This window comes from Clupea harengus, chromosome 6, assembly GCF_900700415.2.
Source record: "Clupea harengus chromosome 6, Ch_v2.0.2, whole genome shotgun sequence".
Lineage (NCBI taxonomy): Eukaryota > Metazoa > Chordata > Actinopteri > Clupeiformes > Clupeidae > Clupea > Clupea harengus.
In genome coordinates this window covers 23,670,902-23,695,998 of record NC_045157.1, presented here as the reverse complement: position 1 = coordinate 23,695,998, position 25,097 = coordinate 23,670,902, and the positions used below count along the sequence as shown (strand labels likewise).

At 47.9% G+C, this 25,097-nt stretch overlaps 1 protein-coding gene across 7 annotated transcripts in view; it reads right to left on the bottom strand.

The window, feature by feature from the left end:
* plekha7b (pleckstrin homology domain containing, family A member 7b) overlaps positions 1 to 25,097 on the bottom strand; it is an 88,670-nt gene that overhangs the window by 7,393 nt on the left and 56,180 nt on the right. For 4 of the 7 annotated variants that reach the window (XM_031569500.2, XM_031569504.2, XM_031569507.2 and 1 more), the window contains 15 exons: positions 18,162 to 18,337; positions 14,674 to 15,087; positions 13,615 to 14,158; positions 11,814 to 11,897; positions 10,074 to 10,127; positions 8,156 to 8,224; positions 7,106 to 7,186; positions 6,212 to 6,361; positions 5,745 to 5,846; positions 5,014 to 5,125; positions 4,624 to 4,784; positions 4,071 to 4,259; positions 3,541 to 3,646; positions 3,015 to 3,106; positions 1,809 to 2,078 (listed from right to left, as the gene is read on the bottom strand). In XM_031569500.2, the coding sequence (XP_031425360.1) occupies positions 1,809 to 2,078; positions 3,015 to 3,106; positions 3,541 to 3,646; positions 4,071 to 4,259; positions 4,624 to 4,784; positions 5,014 to 5,125; positions 5,745 to 5,846; positions 6,212 to 6,361; positions 7,106 to 7,186; positions 8,156 to 8,224; positions 10,074 to 10,127; positions 11,814 to 11,897; positions 13,615 to 14,158; positions 14,674 to 15,087; positions 18,162 to 18,337 (2,604 nt within the window). The remainder of the gene's footprint in view (positions 1 to 1,808; positions 2,079 to 3,014; positions 3,107 to 3,540; positions 3,647 to 4,070; positions 4,260 to 4,623; positions 4,785 to 5,013; positions 5,126 to 5,744; positions 5,847 to 6,211; positions 6,362 to 7,105; positions 7,187 to 8,155; positions 8,225 to 10,073; positions 10,128 to 11,813; positions 11,898 to 13,614; positions 14,159 to 14,673; positions 15,088 to 18,161; positions 18,338 to 25,097) is intronic. The other 3 variants (XM_031569501.2, XM_031569502.2, XM_031569503.2) reach the window with 3 other exon arrangements.

Here is a 25,097-nt window from a genome sequence, read left to right as displayed (position 1 = left end):
GCTTAAACTAGCCGTTAAACCAGCATTCACTGAAACGCTATCCTCTAACTGAATATCAAGAACACACACGCTGCTGCAGAATACCACAATGCGCTCAGCCGCATGGGTAGATAGCATGACTATAAATCATGAGCAGTGATTTCATGCTGTTGATTTTCTTACAAGCAAAAAAGCCAGCATTAGATTAGATTAGCCAGTGATTATATGCACAGCGAGGGCAGATCACTGGAATACGAGTCATTATTCAACACTGTATTATTTATTACGGCTTGCGTGTTATTGGGTATAAAACACATGTAAAACACAAGTGATATTTGTGCTTCTAGCAGATGTGAAGACTTTGGTAATTAGAAAATGTGAAATAGTTTAGAGAAACAAAAATCTATGAGATCATAATAAATAGACTTGAATGTCTGTGCTGTGGAACACAATGATGCCTGGTCAGAGACAGTTAAGACTCTGTTACAAGGTGTGGATGAGACAGAAAGGGAAAGGACTCAAGGAAAGAAAAGAAAAAGAGTCCTAATGAGAAGAAGTGAGGTGGGGAGAGAGACATGAATAAAACAATGCGGTAAGGCCTGTGAGCTCTGGCTTCAGAATGGTTTAGTCAGGACGACATGTACAGTGTGTATGTCCAGGATGTGAGTGGTGAACGGGCAGACTGGACTAAAACGCCACGGGTCCATTCACCGCATGAGGAGCCACAGCCATGCCACCAGCGTTATTACACCAGACAACAGAGACAGAGACAGAGACACGCCTTTCTTTTTGGCTGAGGACATTTGGAGAGTGTTTCGGGGGGGGGGGGGGGGGGGGGGGGGGGGGGGGGGGGGGGGGGGAGTGGGTCAGGCGTAGACAAGCGAGGATTGCATGGATGAGTTAGCGCAGCGTTCGCGGGGGCAGGCGGGGGTGGGGAGAGTAACGGGGTCCTCCTACATCCATCAGTCGGGATGTCTCCCTCCCTGACGGGCCCATGAGCCTCCAGGTACCGCCGCGGCGGCGGCTCTGATTTACTCGCCTACGCCTCCAGAGTTTAAGACATAGAGGGAGGAGGAAGAGGAGGAGGAGGGGAAACTGCATGAAGGACCCCTTACTGCACCCAGCCATTGACCCACCCGAACATTTAATATCAAAAACTTAATTTCCCACATATGAAAAAGGCACTTGGGAATCAGAACTGAATTCACATGGTTAGACTCTGATTTTTGTAAGTAAGACTCATGTACGCTGCATATAGATATCTCTACAAAAAAAGCTGCTTTCAAATAAATAGCGAGACACATGCCATTTTCCTTCCTTGCATAGGTATGTATTCTTGGCATTTGTACTCTCTTTATACTAACAAATCCTTCTGTGAGGCACTTTCACATTCTCATTGTCACATCTCATGTCTTTCTTGACAAACATTTCTCACGTACACACTACCTGCTACACCTGCTTCTCCACTTGGACTTTAACACCATCAAACTACATTTCACACTACACACTACTTCAGTCACTGCTGTGCTTTTTAGTCTGTAAATCCTGCTCTGTTATCAATTTGAGTATTTGTGAGGGTGTAGGGATGTTTTTATGCTTGTGTGTGTGTTTATAAGATTATGTGTGCTTGTTCATGCATATGTATGGATGTGTTTCAGTCTGTGTGTGTGTTTATGCATATGTTATGATGCATAACTCTTGTGTGTGTCCATGCGTGTGTGTATATGTGGAAAACTGTGAGCTAATGCATGTTTTTTTCATGAGGGTACGAGTGTGAAGTGGCCAGTTTTGCAGTGCAGCACCGCGCTGCTGCGGCAGCTCTAACGTACTGATCCCAGGTCAGCTGAGACGGGTCGTGGGGTGGCCGCTCCGGACGAGCCGGGCCTGGATCCAGCGGCGTTGGCGGCCGGGGAGGAGCCTACGGAGGAGGAGGAGGCGGAGGCATGGCGCTCGCCCTGGCTGAGGGTGCGCTTGCGCTCGCGCACCAGTGCCTTCTGGTGGCGCTTCATGCGCTCCAGCTGCTCCTCAGCGCTCATGCGGCCCCGCTGCAGCGCCGGGTCCCCCGAGTACAGGCGCTCCAGTGCACTCTTTGGTCTCTCCTGCAGGAGACCAGGGGAGGGGAGGGACATGTTATTAGTCCAGTCAAAACCAAACCAGAGAGAGAGAGAGATTGAGACGGGGAGAGAGCGAAAGAGAGAGAAGGAAGATAGAGAGGGAGAGAGCACAGGGACAATAAGATAAGAGAGGACTGGAGCGATAGAGAAACAGAGAGAGGAAAAGAGAGATACAGTGAGCCCTTAGAGAGAGAGAATGAAAGAGACAAAGTGAGAGATAGAAGGGCATTGGAGATAGGCATTGAGTTCTAAAAGGCACTGAGATCTGGAGAGAGAAAGAGAGAGAAAGAGAGAGAGAGAGAGAGGATGGGAATGGGGTGGGTGGATCAGAGAGGCCACAAGAGCATATCAAAGCTTTGCTGCTTCATTTGCTTGTTTAATTTCTTCAGCATACACACAACAGAGGGGGGTGAGAGTGAAAAGAGTGGCCGTGTGTGTGTGTGTGTGTGTGTGTGTGTGTGTGTGTATGTGTGTCCTTGTGTGCATGTGGGTGAGTGTGTGTATGTGTGTGTGTGTGTCCTTGTGTGCATGTGGGTGAGTGTGTGGTTGTGGGCATGTGTGTACAAAAAAACAAGTAAGAGAAAGAGACCAACTCATCTCATATCAGGGCAAAGTGGCGAGCGCTAAATCATTAGCATTGCACCCGAGTTGCTCACACCCACACACAAACACACACACACGCACTTCACAAGATGCTGCACTTTGTGCGTTCAGCATTTTTTACGAGAGAGCTGCATCTCATCAGCTCGAGCTCGCGTCTCTCTACAAAAGCCCCGCCATTTGGGAGTTCACTCGCCTCTCGCTTTGTTGCCTCCTGAGCTCCTGTGAAACTTTAAAGCTTTCTTTTGACTGTGCTCTGCGGCCACTCTCTCTCTCTTTCTCTATCTCTCTCCCTCCCTCTCTCGCTCTCCCTCGACTCACCTTCAAGCCTGGTGCCGAGGCTCCTCTTCTCAGGGTGACATAAGATGAAATGTTTGTGGACTGATTCAGTCTGGAAGAGGAGCCTGTAACTCCTGACACAGAGAGTTTTCACATCATCAAAAACACAACATTCAAAGCTCCTCAGTCAAGACACGCTCCTATGTAAACATCCTCAGAGTAGCAAGGATTAAAAAACGTAACCTGTTACAAACAATAGGATCTAATTTGAAGGTGGTAACATGGTTTGAATGTGCTGGTGCTATCCATGTAATTCCAAATTCCAGCCAGCATGTTCTAAATTGACGCAATTATTAATCAGAAATCGATGGAAAGTAATAAAGACTGTGGTGACAAGATAATTCACCTCAAATTCAAGAATAATTGGATAGACGTGGCATGTCAGCACATCAACGCCACGTAACCAGTCAGCATACAGCTCTTCGAGCTAATACACATGAGACAACTGTCATAAGAGTGCACATTTTTTCAGCCAGTATTGGTGATGATGATGGCAGTGGTGGTGTACCTCTGCTGGGGAGGGTCTGGTAACCGCTGACCAGTGTTGAGGCGCCCCCCTGCACCCCGCTGACTCCCCGCAGCTCCGGCTCACTGAGGAACGCCCGGATCTCCACCTGTACACCGGGGGAAACCAGGCGTCAGACAGACAGCCACCCACGACCCTCACCAGTGCCAGCCCACAAACCCACAGAGAGCTCGCTGAGAGTTCTGAGTCTGTGCTGCTCTGGGGCTCTTAAACCCTCAAGGTGAAAGCACTCCTTTTTCACATGACTGGGTATACTTCTAGACAGGGACTGCCTGACCCAAAGTGAACACTCCAACATATACATAGCTTCAGAAAAAACAGACTACTTAACCCACCTGTGATCATCTTTTTTTGCACACACAGAGACTAACTATTACTATTATTGGAGAATTTGTTTCACAGTACCAACTTGTCAGAACAAAAGACTGCTTAAAATGGGAGGCTCCAAGACTACTCAGCATTTCTGGATTGGATGTGCATCCACCCTCTCCCTGCAGGACACTGTGGCAAACCTTGTCTCCGTTGGAGAACTGGCCGACCTCCCGGTCTCGCTTGCGCTCGTCGGATTGGCGCTTGAGGCCTCGGACGGATGTGTGCCTGATGACAGACGACTCCTTGGGCAGGGGGGGCACTTCAGGGGGGTTCTGGTCAGGGCTGTAGAGCTGAGGAAGGGGAGGCCGCGGTGGAGCACCTTCCTCTCCCTGTCCAAGAACAGATGGGGAACTCATCATTGACAGTATGGGACATTTCAGCCTGGGAGGTTTCTAGCTGTAGTGACAGCTCTCTGTAAAACTCTTATTTCATTATAATCTGGCCACATGAACTGTTCTGCTTTCAGTTGTGCATACATTGTGGTCCTGGGCACCGGTATTCTCATGAACTCGTCCTGCCCACTGCACCAGCTATTAAGCAGCAGTGGGAAGAGTGACGCAATTTAGCACAATAAATTAGGGGGTCCTTTAGATCCCCCTTGAAACCTGGCAACTCTGTTTGATCCATTGAGTGAGGAAAAAAACAGTGGCTGTGGTGATCAGACATACTGCGGCTATGTCGTTCATCACTCACCCATTTTGGTTTGTGCGCAGCATGCAGGCCTGTTGATGACTGTAGCAGGGGCTGCTGGGTAGGCTGTGAGGGGCTGTGCTGGAGAGACTTCAGCTGCCCTGCCGACGGGCTCGCAGAAAGGGAAGGCACTGAGGAGGACACTGAAGGCACAAGTTTACGCTCTGTGGAACAAACACACACACACACACACACACACACACACACAAACACACACACAGTAACTGAAAAGTGCACACATTACCTAAAATTCATGCACATATTGCACAGATGTACAGAATACTCTACACACATACTTGAAAACCAGCTGGGGTAGTGTGCTTATGTCAGTACTTCAGGGCACAGAAGAGCTGGCAAACACAGATGCAGACACAGCCACAGGCCCTCTCTCACCTGGGTTCTGCATTGAGTCAACAGTGATTTCGTAGTTGGCTTTGTTGGAGCTCAAGCCGGCTATTACGTCCTCTATCCGCCAAAGCTCCTTCCTCAACTGAACTTTCTCCTGCTGCAAAAGGACACGCGCACACACACACACACACACACACACACACACACACACACACACACACACACACACACACACACACACAACCACACACAACCACACACAACCACAACCGCAGATGCACACACAACATCCACATCAACTCCGGGACAAGCCAGGGATACACACAGCTTAGGGAGTGCTTTAATGTTTCCATGTCATCACTGTCTGCCCATTTCCACCATGTGCTTCTCACAAACCACACAAAGTAAGTAAAATAATTTCAATATAAATTGAAATCTGATAAAGTCTGATAAAATAATGGTTTTATTTAGTTACTGTTAAAAAGCCTCAGTGGAAGATTATGATGTGAGCTTACTCAGCAGGACTACATAATGGGACCCCAGGCACGTAGGACTGTTGACCGTTATGGGGATATGTGGGGGTGAGTATTGGGCTGTTGGGTGGTAGGACTGTTGACTGTTATGGGGTTATGTGGGCGTGAGTATTGGGCTGTTGGGTGGTGCTGACCTGGGTGATGGGGTTATTATGTGGGGGTGAGTATTGGGCTGTTGGGTGGTGCTGACCTGGGTGATGGGGTTATGTGGGGGTGAGTATTGGGCTGTTGGGTGGTGCTGACCTGGGTGATGGAGCAGCGGCTCATCTGCTCCTGCAGCGCTGACCTGAGCCGGTCCACATCCCCCTCTAGACTGCTGTACTCACTCCAGGCGTTCTCCATCTCCTGCTCCAAACACATACACACACACGCGCACACACCACGCACGCACACACACACGCACACACACACGCACACACACACGCACACACACACACACACGCACACACACAGTTCTCCCTCAATAATTGAAGTAACTTAGTCTGCTCTAAAATGCATTTCCCAAAAATAAATAACTTCGTCTTAAGCTTGATCGATCTCTAACATCTCTGAGTGACAGCTATCAGGCAGAGGCAGCATAACTGTGAGAATGCATGTGTGGTGTGTGTGTGTGTGTGTGTGTGTCCGTGAGTGTGTGTGTGTCCGTGAGTGTGTGTGTGTGTGTGTGTGTGTGTGTGTATGTGTCTGTGCATGCATATGTGTGTGCCCACCGTGAAGAGCTGGGAGATCTCTGCGCGGATGTGCACCACGTCCTCCTGCAGCAGCCTCTGCTGGTAGGCGATCTTCTCGGCGTGAGCGGGTTGGTCGTGGTACTGCTCCATCTGCTGATGGGACACATCCAGCACTGACTCCAGCTTATCCTGAGACACACACACACACACACACACACACACACACACACACACACACACACACACACACACACACACACACACACACACACACACACACACACACACACACACGCACGCCAGCAAGGGGTCCATTAAAACTGTGTGTGTATGTGTGGGTGTTTGTGTCCCTGTGTCTATGTGTGTCCCTGTGTCTATGTGTGTGTGTGTGTGTGTGTGTGAGGATGTGTGTTTAATTCTCCCTGAAAAGCTTTAAACAGTACTGATGAGTCATCTCCACCCAATACCTTAGACAATCCATTATTCGACATTCTCCTCTGTCAGCGCTGTGGGTGGTCTGCAGTTCCTTTAGTCCTCTTCCAGGCTTCCCTCTCCAATGAGGCTCAGGGCTTTTAGTTTTTATTTTATTTCATTTGGACTGCTTTACCACCAGCGTCATTCAGCGATGGCTTGGCAGCCTGTTCAAGCTGCGTTCAGTAATCAGCTTTAATCTCCATTTAATCGTGTTCAAGGACAGAGTAAAGCTCAACTGGTCAATGAATGGGTGCACTGGATCATTTAGTTTTGCTTTGGACAAATGTCGTGTTCCAGCTTTCTATGCAACACCATTGGCATTAGAGAAAGCTGATATGGAGACGCAATTAAAATATGTGCGCAAAACTACTATTGGCCTATGGTGATTTTTGATTAGAGTTTTTCCCACCTCATGGGAGTCGGGGTAAGAAAAACATGGCAGATTTCTCAAGGGTGTACCTTATCCTCCTTCAGGGTGCGAATCCTCATCTCCAGCTCTTGAAGGATCTTGTCTTGTTCACATAATCGGCTAAGCTTCACCTACAGAGCATAAAGAAAAGAAAAACCCTCCTGTTTAGTCTGTCTGACGGACGCTCAGAGAGCTTTGGGCATCTGGATCAAGACAGAGTGGAGAAGAATGGTTGGAACAGCAATGACTGTCATGAATGACAAATAATGCATAATATGCCTAATAATACATTATGCTAAGTATCCAGCCCTGGTAACATACTGAGAAATGAACATCTACCATGTTAAAAAATAGGTTACTGTAGATGGGAAGTGTGAAAAACACAGAGAAAATAAGTTATAAGAATTCTTTCCAGACTGCCTAGTTTGCAAGCTTTCTCACACAGCAAGTGTTTTCTCTCTGCACTATTTATCATTCCGTTCAATTAATTATTAAGCTGTTTTTATTTTACTGTCGTATATTGTTGTTTTAATGCCATTAATTATTCATCACCCAGACAAAAATCATCAGCAAATTCTTATAAATTGTTAAAGTGGAACAATGTTAACGATGAAAAGCCAGGGCTTCTATCCTATTTACCTCCAATTGCATGAAAAGAGGGGGGGGGCTGGAATACAAAAATCAAACTGAAAAATTTAAGAGCTCAAAATATAAAATCCCACTGCATGTATTTTTCCCTTTAAATTGAGAGCTCAGAATAAAAGCCCCCGTCGATACTCTCGCCGGCTCCGTCAGAGGAAGACTCTCCCTACTGAGGACCCCAGTCTGTTTATTTTACTTTAATGCCTCTGTTTACCAGCGAAAAAACAGACAACAGAAACTCTGCATTGCTTTCTCTCCCTTCTCTCAGTCTCTATGTATCCCTTCCCTTTCCAACAATTTCTCTCTTTCTTCCACTTCTCTGGTGATAACATTTTGAGTTTCAAGAAAAACAAAATGGAGGGCTTGTTTGAGGGATGGAATGTTGTGAAGACTAGATATTTGATCGACAAAAAAATGGGGAGGGGTGGGAGTGGTGGGGGCAAGACTGCCATACTTACATCAATGTCACTTTCAGCTATTTTAACGGGCCGTGCTGGTCTGTCTTTTAGCGTTTCACGCCCAGTGACCTGTGTGACCCAAAGACGTGAGAGGACTTGCATGGTGCTACAGTTTGCCAGAAATGAGTAAAGAGACACAACCGCACCCAGCCAACTAAAACAAACTGAACATGGAACAGTAAAAGCATAACTCAGGCATCCTCTATCAAGTTGACAAGATAGCAAGGCGTCACTGGTGACAGGCGTGCTGAAATCATACTGATAAACAATTCGGCAAGAGCGAAAACCAAAAAACCAAAATGCATTGTGGGAAATCTAAATAAATCAGCCCACTCTGCGAGCCATATGACATATTTATGAATGGATAGCATCTGTGTGTTTAGGAAGAGCCAAGGCAACTCTTTTTCTCTGGCAGGTTATCAATACTTTTCATGATTATGTCCTTATGATGAACCATGTGGGAGTACAGTAACCACAAGAAATATGGCAGCTTGTCAGAAGAGTCTATGGTAAACTATGCAAGTTCACTTCAAAGTCAGCAAGCTGGTCAATTAATTTTGAGGGGTTAGTAGCTAGCAGCAGGACATTAATGGCATGTTTCCTATGTACTCAGATCAGCACACTCCCAAATGGTTTCACCAATCCCTGGGCAAAGAATATGCCTCATCTGGGTATCTGTACTCCAAATAGAGACAAATGTTACCCAATGTAGCTTTTATTCAATTCATTAAGATTGTCAGTATTGATAGTCATTGATAAGAGAGTCCTTCAGGCTCCTCTTTGAGGGAAAAAATAAATAAATAAAGAAAAGCACATAAGCTTAAAACAGCACACTGTCAGACCAGGCACTGCACTGCACCACACCACAATGAGTGCCTATGACAAGCTATGCCTCGAGGCCGACATGGGCACACCTAACAAACAACGCACATGGGCTTGCAGCATCACAAGACTACTGGTGAAGCCATGGAATGGTCACGCTTTGTATGCACACCATTCTTACATTCAGACTGGACCCCAAACCGTGAGAGGACTTTTGAAAGCTATTGCAAACCAAAACGATCAGTTGTTCAATACTTTTTATCTGTTTGAAGACAGAAAGTGGTGTTATGAATTACACGTCACTCACTGGATATTAGGTGCTATTCATACAAATTACAAGAGGCCTTTTGCACTTACAGATGTCAGGAATAATTTTTTTGGGAGAAAAGATAATGTGGATTAGAGGCAATGATCTGGGTTAAAACATAGAGCAGGTTTTGAGCAAAAGGCTTTACATGAGGGTGAGAAAGAGAATATGTGTGAGGCACTTCCTGATGGGAAATGTAGTCCATAATCAAATGCAAGTTAATTCTCTCCAATTCATCTGAACTTCAAATCCCATCAAGCAGCACTGTAGTGTTGTGAGATACTGTTAGACGACTTCAGGCAGTAGCCCAACAGTAATCTACAGTAAATGCTTGACAAGCACCTCTGAATCAGGTCATTTACCTCCATGCATCAGAGTAGAAATGAATAGAATTATAATACATTGGTGTACACATGAGCGCATATTCTAGATCTCGACTATATCGGTTCTGGCCGGTGTGCACACGTAAGTTGAACTTGGTGCTTTTGGAGAAGGAAAGGGAGTAATGGAGGGGCTGAACGAAGGTTCAAGTTAAGTGTGCACACACAACCCATCAAAGCACTCGGGAGTATCCATACTGTCGTCTCAGAGGAGTCCTGAGGGGGTGAAGATGTTAGCACACACCAGGCTTGTTAAGGCTACAGGATAGGCTAGAGCAGGGAGAGGATGCTGGAGCTGAAGCCCACTGGGGAGAAGTGTGGGGGAAGGTGGAGAAAAAGGTAGAGAAGAGCAGGAGGATAGAGGGGGGAAAAGAGGAGGAGGAAGCAATATTAGCTTCAACGGGCCCACCTTCAGGTCTAGATACTCCAGGTCCTTCTTCAGCTGCATGTAAGTATCATCGGCCTTTAGGTGGGGGAACGGAAAGAAAGGTCACATGACAGGAAGCTGCAAAGTATGCTGGTAGAGACTGCATGAGCTGAATGAAAATTTGCATCTCTAACTGATTGGAAAATCAGACTGAGGAAAATAAAAGTAATATTTCTGTAAGTATTCAACAACAAAAAAATTACATGAATGATCTTGTAAGAACTGATTGGATTAAAAGCAAAAACTGATGAAAACCAAATTAGGGAGAGACATGGAAAAAGGAGCAAAAGGTATGAGGCTATATAACTCCGACTGACACTGTTAAACTCTCAGAAGTCCACACAGAGAGTGGCCATAAATACAGGGTATTTAAAACATTACAATACATTAACACAGCCCTGGTATGATCTCTCTGTGTGGCATCTGAAGAACCAACGCAGCTTTCAAGCCTGCTTCCCTCTTCAGTTTGCAGGCTCCAGCATTATGTTTGTCACAAAGCATCAGTGTGTTTACAGTAGCAAGCCATTCACTTCTGGCCTGCACTTCACCTGGGGAGAAATCTCCACTCTGTGTTTTAGAGATGAACTCCATGAAGGCGAAAGACGTCCACAAACCGTGGCCTTTATCGTCAAGACTTGAAGTGAAACAGGATTCTTCAAATACTTACACCCTCCTCACACGTCATTGAGACTGCAGGCACGGTGGAACTCAACAAGCGACATGCTCGAAATATTCAGGTTGTTTGTGTCGGGCAAGAATTTGGGGTAAGGGGGTGGGGGTGGGGGTGGGGGGCAAACACTCAAAACCAATTCCAAAGAATTTAAGAGGTGCAAACGAAGGGGGAAAGAAACACGGAAGTGCAAGGCATGTTCTAGGACACGGCACAAAATGGCGGTACTACAGGCTGCATTTGCATTTTAGAGATCTAATACAACCATCTCTACGTGACAAGCTCCATGCTAACGAGTAGCATCCAAACCATCACCACAAAAACGAAACACAAAAAGAAAAATACCAAAAGAAGAACTAATGAAAAAACAAAACACGTCATCAGGGGATGACGAATGGAGGCATCCTGGCCACAAAGCAGGTTGGGAGGGGAAAGGGGGTGGAGTAAAAAAAAACGAACAATCACAGGCTTTGGGGAGTTGGGTGGTAGGCTAAGGCTAGGCCTGACCTGCAGGCTGTGGCCAAAGAGGCCGTTGTGCTGGTGGTGGCGGAGGTGCGCAAGTGTGTGGCTGCGCACGCCGGCCATCTTGGCCTGGTGCCTCCTGAGCTGGATGAGAAGCAGGGTGAGCTCCTCCGGCTGCTGAGCGGCAGGGAGAGAGGGGGGCAGAGACAGCGCTTCAGTGCTTCAGGCCACCCCGGGAGGCGCCGTGGTGGGCATGAGGGGAGTACGCCCGACCGCTCTCGGCCGACCAGGAGCTTGGCTTACATTCACACCGATCACAGGCATACAAGCCATTTTCATTTTCATCACTTGTTCACACCACACAGTCATCCACTAGAACCTCGAGAACCACTCACTATCCCATTCATTAGCTTATCCTCTGATACCACAGACATGTACGTTCACACCTCCTTGCACACAAATTGCTGTCTTCCATGTAAACATAGAAACACCATCCAAGTGTATATGTTTCTGCATCTCTACAGGGATACTTGTTTCAGTCCAGTCAAGGAGAAAAAAAGAAACATTGTGTGAAGTGGCCAAGCTCTTACCGTTTTCCCATGCAAGCTTGGGGCGCTGACTGTATGGGTGATGTAGCCCATGGTTGGCACTGATCGTCTCTCTATCTGCGAAGTCTATGTGTGGGTGTGGAAAACACACACACGCAAACGTACACACACACGCAAACGCACACACACACACAGACACACACACACACACACACACACACACACACACACACCCACACCAGTAAACAACAGAAAAATCAATTCCTTTTATCTGCAGAGAAAGCAATCCTTACTGTAAACAAACAATAATTCTGTACAGTCAGCCATATTAGCTTTCATATTCTTAAGTTCATTCCCATGTCATCCAGAAGTCAGTTGGGAAGTTTACGTCCTCCTAAAACTTGTGCTTGGCACTGCACATTTTCACACCACTGGTTTTCTATTTATTTCTTGAAAAAGAAGGTGTATGCCTCATCTCAACTGCCACAGGCCCTTGCAAAAGACTTGACATTTTTGCTTAACGCACAAAATCTCACAGCCGTGGCCCATCACCGCGCCTCAAACAGGACACAAACGACAAGAGATTTAATTAACTCCACATAAATTAACACCAACCTGCTTTCTTAAAATAACATTTGTTTGCTACGAGCGAGGAGGGGAGGGGCCCCCCGCACTGTGAGTTTGCGTGAGGATTCCCATGGCTCTATTTTTTTTGCTGCATAATAGGTTTTTTATTTAAATGTGAGATCAGAAGAAAGCGACCGCTGCTGATGTTTGAGATAGGGCTGTGCAGAGGGTGCAAAGACGCCGTTGGCGAGCCTTATCAGCCACTAATAACACAGCTTTTTCAAAGAGGTATCCATTGAGGTCCACTGAGCACAACTGTAAAATATGCGCCGTCGCCAGATCCATCGCCACTTAACCACAGCTGTTGGATGCCAAGCAACCCAGGGTTCATCCCTCGACTAAATTTAGGCTCTTCAAACACCATCGTTTCAGAACTCGGTCTTGTACGCTATGATGTTGCACGTTACGATGTGATGTTCTTTTTTCGTTTCTGTCCTGGGTTACGATGATCCTATTCATTTTTACTGATACACTCTCTTAATTACACTCTCTACATAATTAGTGACTTTGTGCAACCTATGACTTACGCGGACACTGAGCAAACATGGCACTTTGTTTACTCGCACGAGTCGAGCGTTGTGTGTGCAATGGATGTTGGGTGTGTGTGAGCTCTGTGTGAGCTCTGTGTGAGGAGTGTGTGTGGTGCAGGGCTGTGAAGTGGGCATCATGTGGGGGGTGTGGCGGGGAGACAAGTGGTGCATCAAGCACCAGCTCTATCCCACCACACACACACACACACACACACACACACACACACGCCCTAGAAGACATGACACACAAAGACCTTTCCCCTCTCTCTCTCTCGCCCTCTCTCTGTCACTCACGTACACACTTTGCCTCTGCCTCTCTCTCACACACACCCTCTCTGTCTTGCTCACACACTCTCCCTCCCTCTCTCCCTCTCTCTCTCTCTCCCTCTCTCTCTCTCTCCCTCCCTCTCTCTCTCTCTCTCTCATATTCTCATGGCACCTGGGGGGACGGACTTTGGGTGGGGACTGTGTGAATCAGTCACAGCTCATTATGTGGATCAAAGGGCAGATAGGAGGGAAACTCCGGGGTGGCTACTTCTCAGGCCTGGCTTCCCACGGGCCCTGACTCTACGGGACTGCCCTGCACTTCCACAACACCCAAAGACAAGCTTCAGTCTAGGCCTGTTCTCAGCCAATGTCTTTTTTCAATGTCTTCACGTGTGTGTGTGAGTAACAGTGTTTAGTACCTTCGAGAGCTGTGAGTATGCGCGTCGGGGGGAGCAGACAAACGGGTGGTCGGCGAGGGGCACCTCGTTCAGCGGTCGCACAGTCACCCTGTCGCTGGGCGTGTGGGGCCTCCGCGGCGGCGACAGCGGCTTGGACGGTGGCGCAGGCGGGGGCAGGTCGCAGGGCGACGGGGGCACGGAGATGGAGCGGGGCACCTCCAGCGTGACGCGGAAGGAGGTGCCGGCTGCGTCCAGGTAGTCGGGCCCGGCGTAGATGGGCGCCGTGGGGCTGCCGTGACGGTACTGCTGCCGCTGCTGCCACTCGTACAGCTGCCACACCATGCCATCGCGGTTGGCCACGCGCTCGTCCGTGGTCATGCGGAAGTGGCTCAGCCGGTCCTGGGCGTACTTGTAGTCGCTGGGCATGTTGCGGGGCGCCGGCGGGGAGCCCCCAGATGAAGGGTGGCGGAGGGTCTTTGGCAACGACTGGTAAGCCTCCACCACGCTGACCTTGGGCTGCAGAGGCGGCGTCCGGCGGGGGAGGCTGTAATCAGTGGAGGGATGGCTGAGGGACAGAAGAAGCCTTTCATCCAGCAGCTGCTAAACCACACAATAACACTCTATATAACCACACGCTGTTAGAATTATGTATTATTGTTATTAGTTAAGAATAAAAGTCACTACTACAGGAATGTCTATAACTGCATATATGAAATCACTGGTATCTCATACCAAGCCTACAGTATTTCTGCAAGTCTTACTGTGGCCAATAAGACTGATCTGATGCACTACCACTTGAAACCAACAGAGGGCACTACTACACAGTAGATTCTTTTTACCTCTGTAATGTTCTCAGAGTCTGTGCAACTCTCTCACGACAAAAAAGTGCATGACGGCTGCAACAGAATTACACACAAAGGTAATTACAAGGGTGACGTTATCTTTTAATCTCTAGGGAAACACAACTTTTCTCCACTTTTCGGGAGGATCTGGCAGTTTGTGGGGTATGTGGGACACTAAATTGCTGGGATTAGATAAACCATCAGACACAGAGCAGTCTAGGACGGTTGTCACACTAACCTCTTCGAGTCTCCTTTCTGCACTTTGACCCAGTGCTCCACCTGGGCCAGGGCCGTCTTCCTCTGAACCTGCTTTTCGGTGTCGGCGCGCTGCACCAGGCCCCTCTTATACACCACGTTCCCGTTCTGCTCTAGGGGCAGGGCCCCGGGGCCAGAGGGGAGGCCGTTGCGATGGGTGGATGGCAGGGTGGAGGAGGGCCGCGAGGGGGCCACCGACTCCGGCGAGAGCCCGTCCACCTCCACCTCCATCCCCACCCTGGCCAGCGCCTCCGCTCTATCTATGTCCTTGCTCTGCCCCTCGCCCCGCTCCGGTTGGTAGAGGCTCTCGGGCTGGGAGGAGCTCTTGCTGCAGTTGTTGACGTGATTGGTCTGCGGGACTGCCTGTTGCTCCAGCTTCTCTGGCCTCTCAATCTCTCTGCGGGGACGGCAAAATAAAACAAAAAGGAGGAGGAAGAAGAAAAATGATGACCGTGAACAATAAAAATCACTCTCGGCTCGTCCACTGGGACACGGACCTGTGGCTTATCTGTCAAAACTTTGTTTAAACGGCGGGTGAGTCACCCTCCCTCTCTCATCCGTCAGCTCCTCTACTGGCCCCCGTCACCCCATCCTCACCCGCCGCTCCGTCTCACCCCTCAGTGGAGCGCTCAAATGGAGGCAGACACCCGTGTCTTAACTAATCTCCCCTCAGTCAAAGAAAAAAAAAAACCTTGTCACCTTCCCTGTGAAACAGCATACAGAGGGAGGGCACAGGCTTGATCTATTGAAACAGGCGATGAAATGAGGACCATCCAGCTCCAGATATGAAGCTGCTGGAACTATGCCATTAAACCTGAAGCATTTTGGAGGGCAATTTCCCCACTTGAGTGATGGCCTGGAGAGGGACGGGTAGAAAATGGACAGGCTCATTAAATGCATTTTCTTTTGCCATTACTGGAAGCACAAGGCCCACAGGGGAAGCGGTCACTCAAATGCACACTCATACATTTTCATTCTCGTCTCCAAGGGAGAAGCCATGGAGGGGAACGCTTCCAAAAAAAAAAACACCAAAAAAAAAAATTAGAGAAAAAGGCAAATGAAGTTTCTCTTGTGACAGCCATTTTGTCTCTAAGACAAAGAGCCAGAAGTAGCCCCTCCATCCGTGAGAGTGTGAGCTCAGCTGGTTGGACACATCATTTACCCCCGCAGTCGGGTTAATTAATGGGCCCCAGACTTTGCCTTGTGCAATTCATCAGACTCATCATTTTTTGTGTGACTTTTTCAGTCCAGCAATACAGCCATTTCCATAAATCACCGGAGTATTCGCCTCCGAAACCTGACACGTCAGGTGTTTGCACAGATGAATCAACTGTCACACAGGCACGATTAAAAAAGAAGGAAAAAAGATCCTGCAATAAATATGCAGTTATGGTTTGTACACAAAATATGAACAAACTCATTTTCAGCAGACAGGGTGGAAGTGCGTCATCATAAAAATCCAGCCTGCTCACAGTGCGGATTTTATGGGCCTTTCCAAATATTGTTACACTCCTGATGGCTTCCAGAACAGGAGGGAAAACAGATAGCTGAGAACAGCACTCCATAGGAATCTCTTATTTATATAGGAACCTCTCATTTGCACTCAAACCAAATAGAATTGCTAGTGTGGATATTACACAGGATGCTGACCAAGTGCTTCAGAAGTTGGACTGCTTTCACTGTTGGCAACACTAAACAAACATAACACAAAAATATAAAAACATATTTGAATGGAACCCACGGTCTACAACGCTGAAAATCCCTACAAGACTTTCCTACTAAGATGACTGCAAGGTATGCAATAGGCCACAAGATGGCGGTAAGGCATAAGCATTAGTCCAGAGCTGAACGAGAGAACCCAAAAGCTGTACTTGGTCAGAATAATGTACACCACGGTTCTGCAGGCTACAGTTTACATCCATCCTCACTGTGGCTGACCAATTTGGAAGACGAGTGCACCTGACCAATCACAGAGTCTAGCATCAGCCTATTTATAACACTTATCCGCGCTTCAGCTCGCATCACAAGAAACATTAGTCACAAATGTGTGCTTCTTAGCTCCGTCCAGGCACTAATCTAGCTGCGGACTGGCTAACGCTCTCCTCTTTGAGGTGTAGTGATGTGATGCTGATAGGCCTGGAAGAGGAGATCAGAGAGGAGTTTAGTGGAGGCTCTGCCCACTGGCTGTGCCTCTGCCTCAGCCCCGGAGCTACACCGGAGGGGTGGGGGGATGGGGAGGTTGGAGGGATTTGGCCCAAACTCAGCTGGCTCAGGGAGCAGGCAAGGCTGCCGCAGTGATCGCACTCCCAGAGAGCTGCAAAGAGAGCAACTGCAGCCAGCCACATTAACACTCACACAAGGAGCCTGGAGCACGAAGCTTCCTCACAGGACAATGTACATATTTACATCCAAAAGACGCATATATTCACACACACACACACACACACACAGCAAACTGTACATAGGAGTATAAATTCAGACACACCCATACTCTGTCATAGAAAGACACCCACATGTAAAAACCACACACCATAGACAGTCATAGTAAGCTGCCATTTTGCAGACTACATAGCTGTAACTCCAGTCAAAACCATACTGGGAGATATGAGTTAAACTGATGTACTGTATGACACAAACACAATGGTATGCCTGATATATTGTGCACCTTCCTCCCCTGAGTCACTGAGAAAACATCAGAAGACAGCAAACTAATGACACGCTGAGTCTCATGAGGCAAAATAGAACAAATGTGAATCGCATCAACACACACACACACACACACACACACACACACACCCTTTTCGCCTCCAGTTTAAATGCAACAGAGCTATCTGCTCTGGATTTGGAGAGTGCTGCCACTGAGGCTTTAGATGAACCAGTGAGGGGACTTTGTGTGAAGAGATGCGGAGGACTCCACCGTTAGAGTGGAGAGTTATAGAACAGAGTGCATATGAGTTATATGAACAGAGTGCATATGCACACACCTGTGTTTTCACAGTGTCACAGTGCACAGAGACAGTGGACCCCCACTTGAACAGTCTGAATAAAAGAAACACTGTACTACCTGGCATGGTCCTGGTCCCCTCCAGTACTGGACCGGGCCCCCTGAAGCGCTCAGTCCCTGCCCCCCTGCTACACACTCTACACTACATTACACTGATTTCATCCTAGTGTTTGACTTTTCTGCATTCCTGTGTCTATAGTTCTTGGCTCAGATCTCAAACTCATATTGTCATGTTTACTTTACTTCTCTCATGTTCTCACTTCAGTCCATAGCTAAGCTTTAACCCTAAATAGCCCCCTGTGATGTGTGTGGGTGAGCACGTAGTGTGTGTTTACGTATGTGCAGTATCATATACTGTAAATCTATATCATTCTGCATGTGTATGTGTCTGAGTGTGCGTATACAGTATGTAAACGTGTGTGTGTGTGTGTGTGTGTGTGTGTGTGTGTGTGTGTGTGAGGGCTCACCTCTTGACGCCGTGGCTCTGCATGAGGGCCGCCTGGTTCATGGCCCGGATCCAGCCGTTCATGTCCTCCTGCGTGTCGGCACTGAAGTAGTATGTGCGCATGCCACCGTGCTCGGCCTGCGAGCCAATCACAGAGTTCTTATTGTAAATGTACGAGCGCATCCCAGTATGGGTGGCCTGTGGAGACAGAGTGAGTCAAGAGTGAGCGTGTGTAAATATGTGTGTGTGTGTGTGTGTGTGTGTGTGTGTGTGTTTATGTGAGTGTAAATGTGTGTGTGTGTGTGTGTGTGTGTGTGTGCGTGTGTGTATGAGAGAGAGAGAGAGAGAGAGAGTGAGAGAGAGTGAGAGGGAGAGGGACAGAGAGCGGAGGGGACATAGTGTGTGAGGCCAGTGAGCAGCTCAGGTGCTAGAAGTTGGCGTCTTCCCAGCCGGTCCGGCACCTTTAGAGAGGAGTTAGATGCTGCCATGCGTTAAACAAGACTGCCTGCCGAACGCGCCGCACTAATTGCACGAAAAAAAGCAATTAGCACCTCCAAAAGGAAAGTCCATTTATCAGCGCTGAAAAGGATCCATGCAAATGATGCTAAATGGAAACTAGCTGGAGGAGGTGTCAAAGCCCGGTGCATTCCCACGAGAGAGACATTTGAAGAGAGTGCTTAGAGTGGTAGCCTTCACAAGGAGAGGATCCTGCATCCTCGTATCATCTTCAATGTCACACAGAAAATCAATATCATATGTATTACAGTTGTGGCGATAATAAAACAGGTTATCCCTTATCAGACTCAGATGTGAGCTCACCCCCTGAGATGATTTATAAACGCAGAAAGGCAAATAACTTTTTTAATCAAACACACACACATCCTGCAAGAAAATGATTGCAAGGGTGTTAGCCAATACAAAATCCCTCTGGGAAACAAATTACATCATTTTTTAAAAACCCACGATTGCGACAGAACCAGCAAACAGCCCACCCCACCCCACCCCACACACTCAAACACAGAACACCAACGCGCTAACTCTGAGCGCCTTACCCGAGTACCTTCAGCCCCCTAAGACCAGGCGTGCTCGGCGGTGCTCCTCCACGAGGCACTCATCCCACCCTGTCTGCTCCCCCTAAATCTGCTGCCCTGCCAAACCCGCAGCTCCGGGGGCTAACCTTGCCCCCCTCCTGGCGGGGGGCACGGCTGCCACTGACAACCGGCGGTCTAATCACAGCCCAGCTCAGCAACTTTACACAGTCCCACCCAAGGCCATTATACTCTACTGGGCCTGTCCCACTGCCCCGGCCCGGCCCGGCCCAGCCCCTCTCCCGCCCCTGGCCTCACGATTACACTCACAGGATTGAGACCCGTTATGGGCAAGAGCCCCACCCCACCACACCTCCGCACCCACCCACAGCCATTACGGCATACTGTTACTCATTCTTCAGCTCTACTCTATCAAACAATGGTGACCTCAAATCCTACAGTCCATTAAGTTTGATTGTGTGCGCAGTTACAGCCTCAGAGTGGCACTGCATGCATAAGTATATAGTGCCTTTAGAGGAGACCCACACATTAAATATCATGATCAAATGACCAGGGTAGTGTCTGCTCAGTCTGCTGATCATACGGGCCAATGTGGGGATGACAATGCCTGTTTGGACAAGGGAGAGTCCCAGTTAATCTGACACAGGAGCTCCAGCGTGAGCCCGACTGATTCACTCCACACAATGTGCTGAGCAGACATGTGGGGGAGCAGAGAGGGACATGCAACGTAACAGTGTGGCTGAGTGTGCACGCATACATACACACACACACACACACACACACACACACACACACAGAGAGACACACACACACAGAGACACACGCATGCACACACAGAGACACACGCATGCACACACAGAGACACACGCATGCACACACACAGACACACGCACACACACACAAGCACGCACCCGCACACACACACACACACACACACACACACACACACACACACACACACACACACACACAGAGACACACGCATGCACACACAGAGACACACGCATGCACACACACAGACACACGCATGCACACACACACACACACACACACACACACACACAAGCACGCACGCACGCTTGCACACACACAGAGACACACTCATGCATGCACACACACACACACACACGCACACATGCACACACGCATACACGCATATACACACACACACACACACACACACACACACACACACACAGACAGACACACACACACACACACACACACACACACACAGACAGACACACACACACACACACACGCATACACACACATACACGCATATGCACACACACACACAAACACACGCCACACACACACCAACACACAAACACACATCCTTTCTTCCCTCTGAAATATAATACAACAATTTATAGCCACTCATGTATTAAAAAGCAACTAATCACACAACCCTGCAAATGCCTGGTCTCTCCCACAAATTATACTCTAGAGCAGTGAGACCTCTCTAAATGCTCTTCAATGTAACTGAAACAACTTCTAGGGATATTCAATTAGACGAAATTATCTACTGCATCATAAAGCCATCTCTAAAAACCTATTACGGAAGTATGCACAATTTAATGATGCTTGTGCAACTGCCTGTGCCAGTGGCACCCACAGGTAATGCCTCTGAAACCACAGCAATAACAGCAATTGAATTCATGAAATCAGGAACTGCCATTCATTTTCTATTTCTCAGTCTGGCAGAACCTTGTAGTCAGCTTTGAGGCTGAGGCACCATCACTGCTGCAATGTATAGAAACTATCGATATTTTCTCTCTCTCAAAATATACAGATTATACAGACTGTGCGCAAATAGTTAACATCTCAAATAGTGTGACATGGGTGAAAAATGAAGTGTGGAACTAACGGGAACGAACAATAGCAACATTCCGAACACTCCCTACTTCTCAGACCTCTTTTCACCGTGACTTTCTTTGCAGGGTCCACTTTCGAGGGAGATAAGATTAGGCTTTGCTTGTATGGGGCTTTCATTGGACGGTTCTGGATGATTTCATTGTCCTCATGAGTGGAATAGAGGAATAGAGCTAAAGTTGGCTTTCAATGGCTTTCAGGGTGTTGGCGGGCTATCTGTGATTTGTGTCCAGTATTTCAAAGCTGTAAAAAATACAATGCCAAAATAAGCTTCAACAGGAAAATACACAGTACAGTACAATACACTCCGACCAAAGGTAACAGCTGGAGCTGGGAATGAAAATGTGCAGCAACCACAAGAAAGACACATCTCTCACTTTTATATACAGTACATACAAGGAACAAGCTGTAGTTCCTGGACCCCAGGCTAAGTTCATAGCCAGGTCAGTGACATGATGATGACAGTGATGATCCCTGTGGAAGGCCCATGAAACTGGAGAGGTGTGTGGGAATGTGGTGCAGAGAGCAGGGTGGAGAGTCAACAGGAGAGGCTACTAGCCGACGCTAGCATGCTAGCCCCAGCGATGACACCACACAGTGATGCTGACTGGCAAGGAACAGGAAAATACCAGTGCAGCAGGACATTAGCATAACGTTTTTTGGCCAAAACCTTAAGGGGAATGTCAATTCAGCGATTCAGCACAATTAGTTGGCTTCAGTGAGGGCCTCAGCCTTGGACATCTCATTAGGTGGTTTAAATAAAGCAACACTGGTATTTGCCCATTCTTCAGGTAAAACACGGCATGCATATGGGGTGAACCTGACGATGCACATATCTAATATGTGCATCCCCTCCACCCCGGTCTGGTGGGTGGGGTGTGGGGCAGGTGGAGGGTGATGGTGATGGTCCCGGGATGAGAATGAAGTGAAATCAAATACCTATTCATGCAAGAGGGCGCCTGAGTGTCTCAGGAGAGGCCTCCAGGAGGAACGGGCGCGCTCCCAAAAGTGCCCCCACCGGGTCCCAACGGGAGGGGGGGGGGGGAAGCAATCCACCAATAGGGAACGAGAGAAACACAGTGAGTTGAGTTGAACAAAAGAAGAGGAGGTGTCATTGGCGAAAAAATTCAAAAGATGTTTTATAGGAGAGTAAACCAAACAGTTATTTTGCCCCTGTTGGGGTTGCAGGTAGTTTGTGACCAACTCTGTGGGGTGTAAAAAAGAGGGACTGTTACACCGTTAGTACTACAAAGAGCACGCTGGCAGGAAGCAGGGATGAAACAGGACCAGAACAGCACACCACACCACACCAGAACACAACACTACACACGAGGTGGCACAAGGGGAAAGAGTAAGGGTGCCAAGGGCTGGTCAAGGGTCAATGTCCTGCATTTCCCAGACATGTCCATAGGGGGCGACACTGATGCATTTCAATATATTGAGAACCACTTGAACCTAAAGTAGGGAACCCTGATGAAAATAACTTTTTGTCATATTTGCTAAAACTGTCCTTATGTCCTGACAGTAATCTATCAGTAAGCTATTTACCCAATCCCAAACAAATCAGCCATCACATGTTTCCACTTATCCTCTGAGATGGTTTTGTCTTTAAATCATTATGTAATATTTACAAACTTCAAATATGTGAAGTTTATTGGCTACTTTTAAATTTAGCATGTAGCAAATTCTATTTATATGTACTTAGGAAATGCAATGTACGGTTCTAAAATGTTATCGAGCTGAACCACAATCAGTGGTGCGGTCATTCATGGTGTATTAGTCAATGACTTACAGTCAATGATTAATTTCACTATTGAATACTGTTCAAGTGTCCAATATGAGTTTTTATATCAGTACGAGGCAGAAAAGAGGTCACATATGGTGACCGTAGTCATCTCTTTCCGCCCAGTAACCCATCTCTTTGAACAGACAGAAAAGGGGAATCTGTTTCTGGTATCCACTGACAGCACTTCCCTAGTCTTAAACCTAAAACAGATGTCTAACGCACAAAAAAAGTTCACAAGACTCTCCAACGTCCAAGACAAACAACGTGCGTTTGATCCTTGGCAAAAAGGCAGTAATCCCAAAAGAAGCCAGACGAAGCAGCACCATCGCGAACTGTACATTCACAGCTACCTCACCGCTCCCATTAAATATCCATCGACATTAAAGAGTATACCTTGTGGAGGACCAAAGGTGATGCGAGGCCTCTGTAATACATGTTAGCTAATTACCACAGGAGTACTTAGCTGGATCACCCCTCACTCGGCACCGGCACCGGCACGCACACCACTCCAGGGCTCGAGCAGAAAGAGAGACATCAGAGAATAGGCGCTGCGCTCTCTACAGCCCATGTATAATTAATCCACCTGCAGGCGCTATTGTCATAGTAACTCCATGCTATAAAGTCAGCGTGCGCTGCAGAGGGGGCTGCTGACGAGGGGTGGGCAGCAGGGGAGGGAACGAGTCCTCACTGCACACTGTGCCCCAGGGGGGGAGGCACGCTGGTACAAAGGGAATAAAACAGAGCCACATATGACCAGCCTGCGGGCATCCCCACCCACATTCCTCAAGCACTGCAGCTCGTGGCTCTCAAGGGGCATTGGGGCATTGGCTGGCACTGAGGAAGGGAGAGAGGTGGTGTGTGTGCCTCGTCCATCAATACATCAGGAGCAAAGGGGTCCTTCCCTCGAACCCTGACTGGCACACCCTGACTGAAGCAGGAGGGCTGCCAGGCGCAGGAAGGTTTGTTGTTGTCTAATTCCAAAAGGTTAAGTTGAAATTGATTACCCTGCGGGGCACAGAGCGTCGTCAAATGACTTAACCTCTCACTCCCAGTGATTCAAATTCCCTGTTAAGGGAGTTTAAAAAAAAAAATCACGATTCACGGCTGGACCAAATAAACTCAAGAAAGGTCTGTAAATGTGAATGGTTCCGCTCCACTGAGCCACACGCAAAGTGCCTGGTATAATGCGGTTCCCATGCCGGGCCAGGGAAATTGGAGAAGAGTGTGGAAAAGGCATGCAATGGGTTGGATGGTGGGGGGATCCAGCCTGGGAGACTGACTAGCACAGGCTAGCGCTGGTGATGACAATGTGTCGCTGACAGACATGGAATGGAGCAGGATCAGTCCTACTGGGTCACAGACTGCCAGAAAGCAGAGAACCGTCTTACTCTAACCCTCGCAGTAAAACATGTCTGACTATCAGTGGTGTCCAGATGAACATAAATACTACACTGGGACATATTTACAACACAGGAACTGCTGTGAGACAAATAAATACTTTCATGTTTGGCATGGATCATATGCTCAAAATGTGAGATGTGGAACTTCCTGGCTTTTGTAGCTTGGATAACCAGGAGAAATACCGCAATGCTCAGGAATTTCAACAACTGCATCCAAACTGAAACTGAAGTCCAGGCTCCGCTGCCATGTTGCGGCACTCCAAGCAGAAGAGAGTGAGTGTCTGTGTGCTTGTCAGACCACTGCCACAACCCACCCATACATGTTTATTGTTGATGGTTTTCCATGTGGCACACAGAGACACATTTCAGCAGTTAGAAGACAGACACACAGACACACAGACACACAGACACAGACACAGACACAGACACACCACAGGATAGGGCAACTAGACCACCCGCGTACAGGCTGGTTTAAACACTGATAACGATATGCCATGCATCTGGAGCACAGAAGCAGAAGGCAGACAGCGGCCCGACGAACAGAAGGGAGGTCATTCTGGGCCACGAGCGAGGCACAGGCACACTCAGGATATGAGAACACAATCTGTCCGTTACAGCAGATATCACAGCAGATTATCAGCACAATTATTAGAGCTCATCCACACAGGAGCACTCACACATTGATCAGACAAGCAAGGGAGTTGGTCAAACTAAGGCTTCAGGCTATCGACACTTAATTAAAGGCATATTACAAAGGAGCACCTCAAGGAGTCTTTTAAAGGAGAATCCTGACAAAGGTGATAAATATGACCAATTATGTGAGCCACTAATTAAAGATGTTTATTATG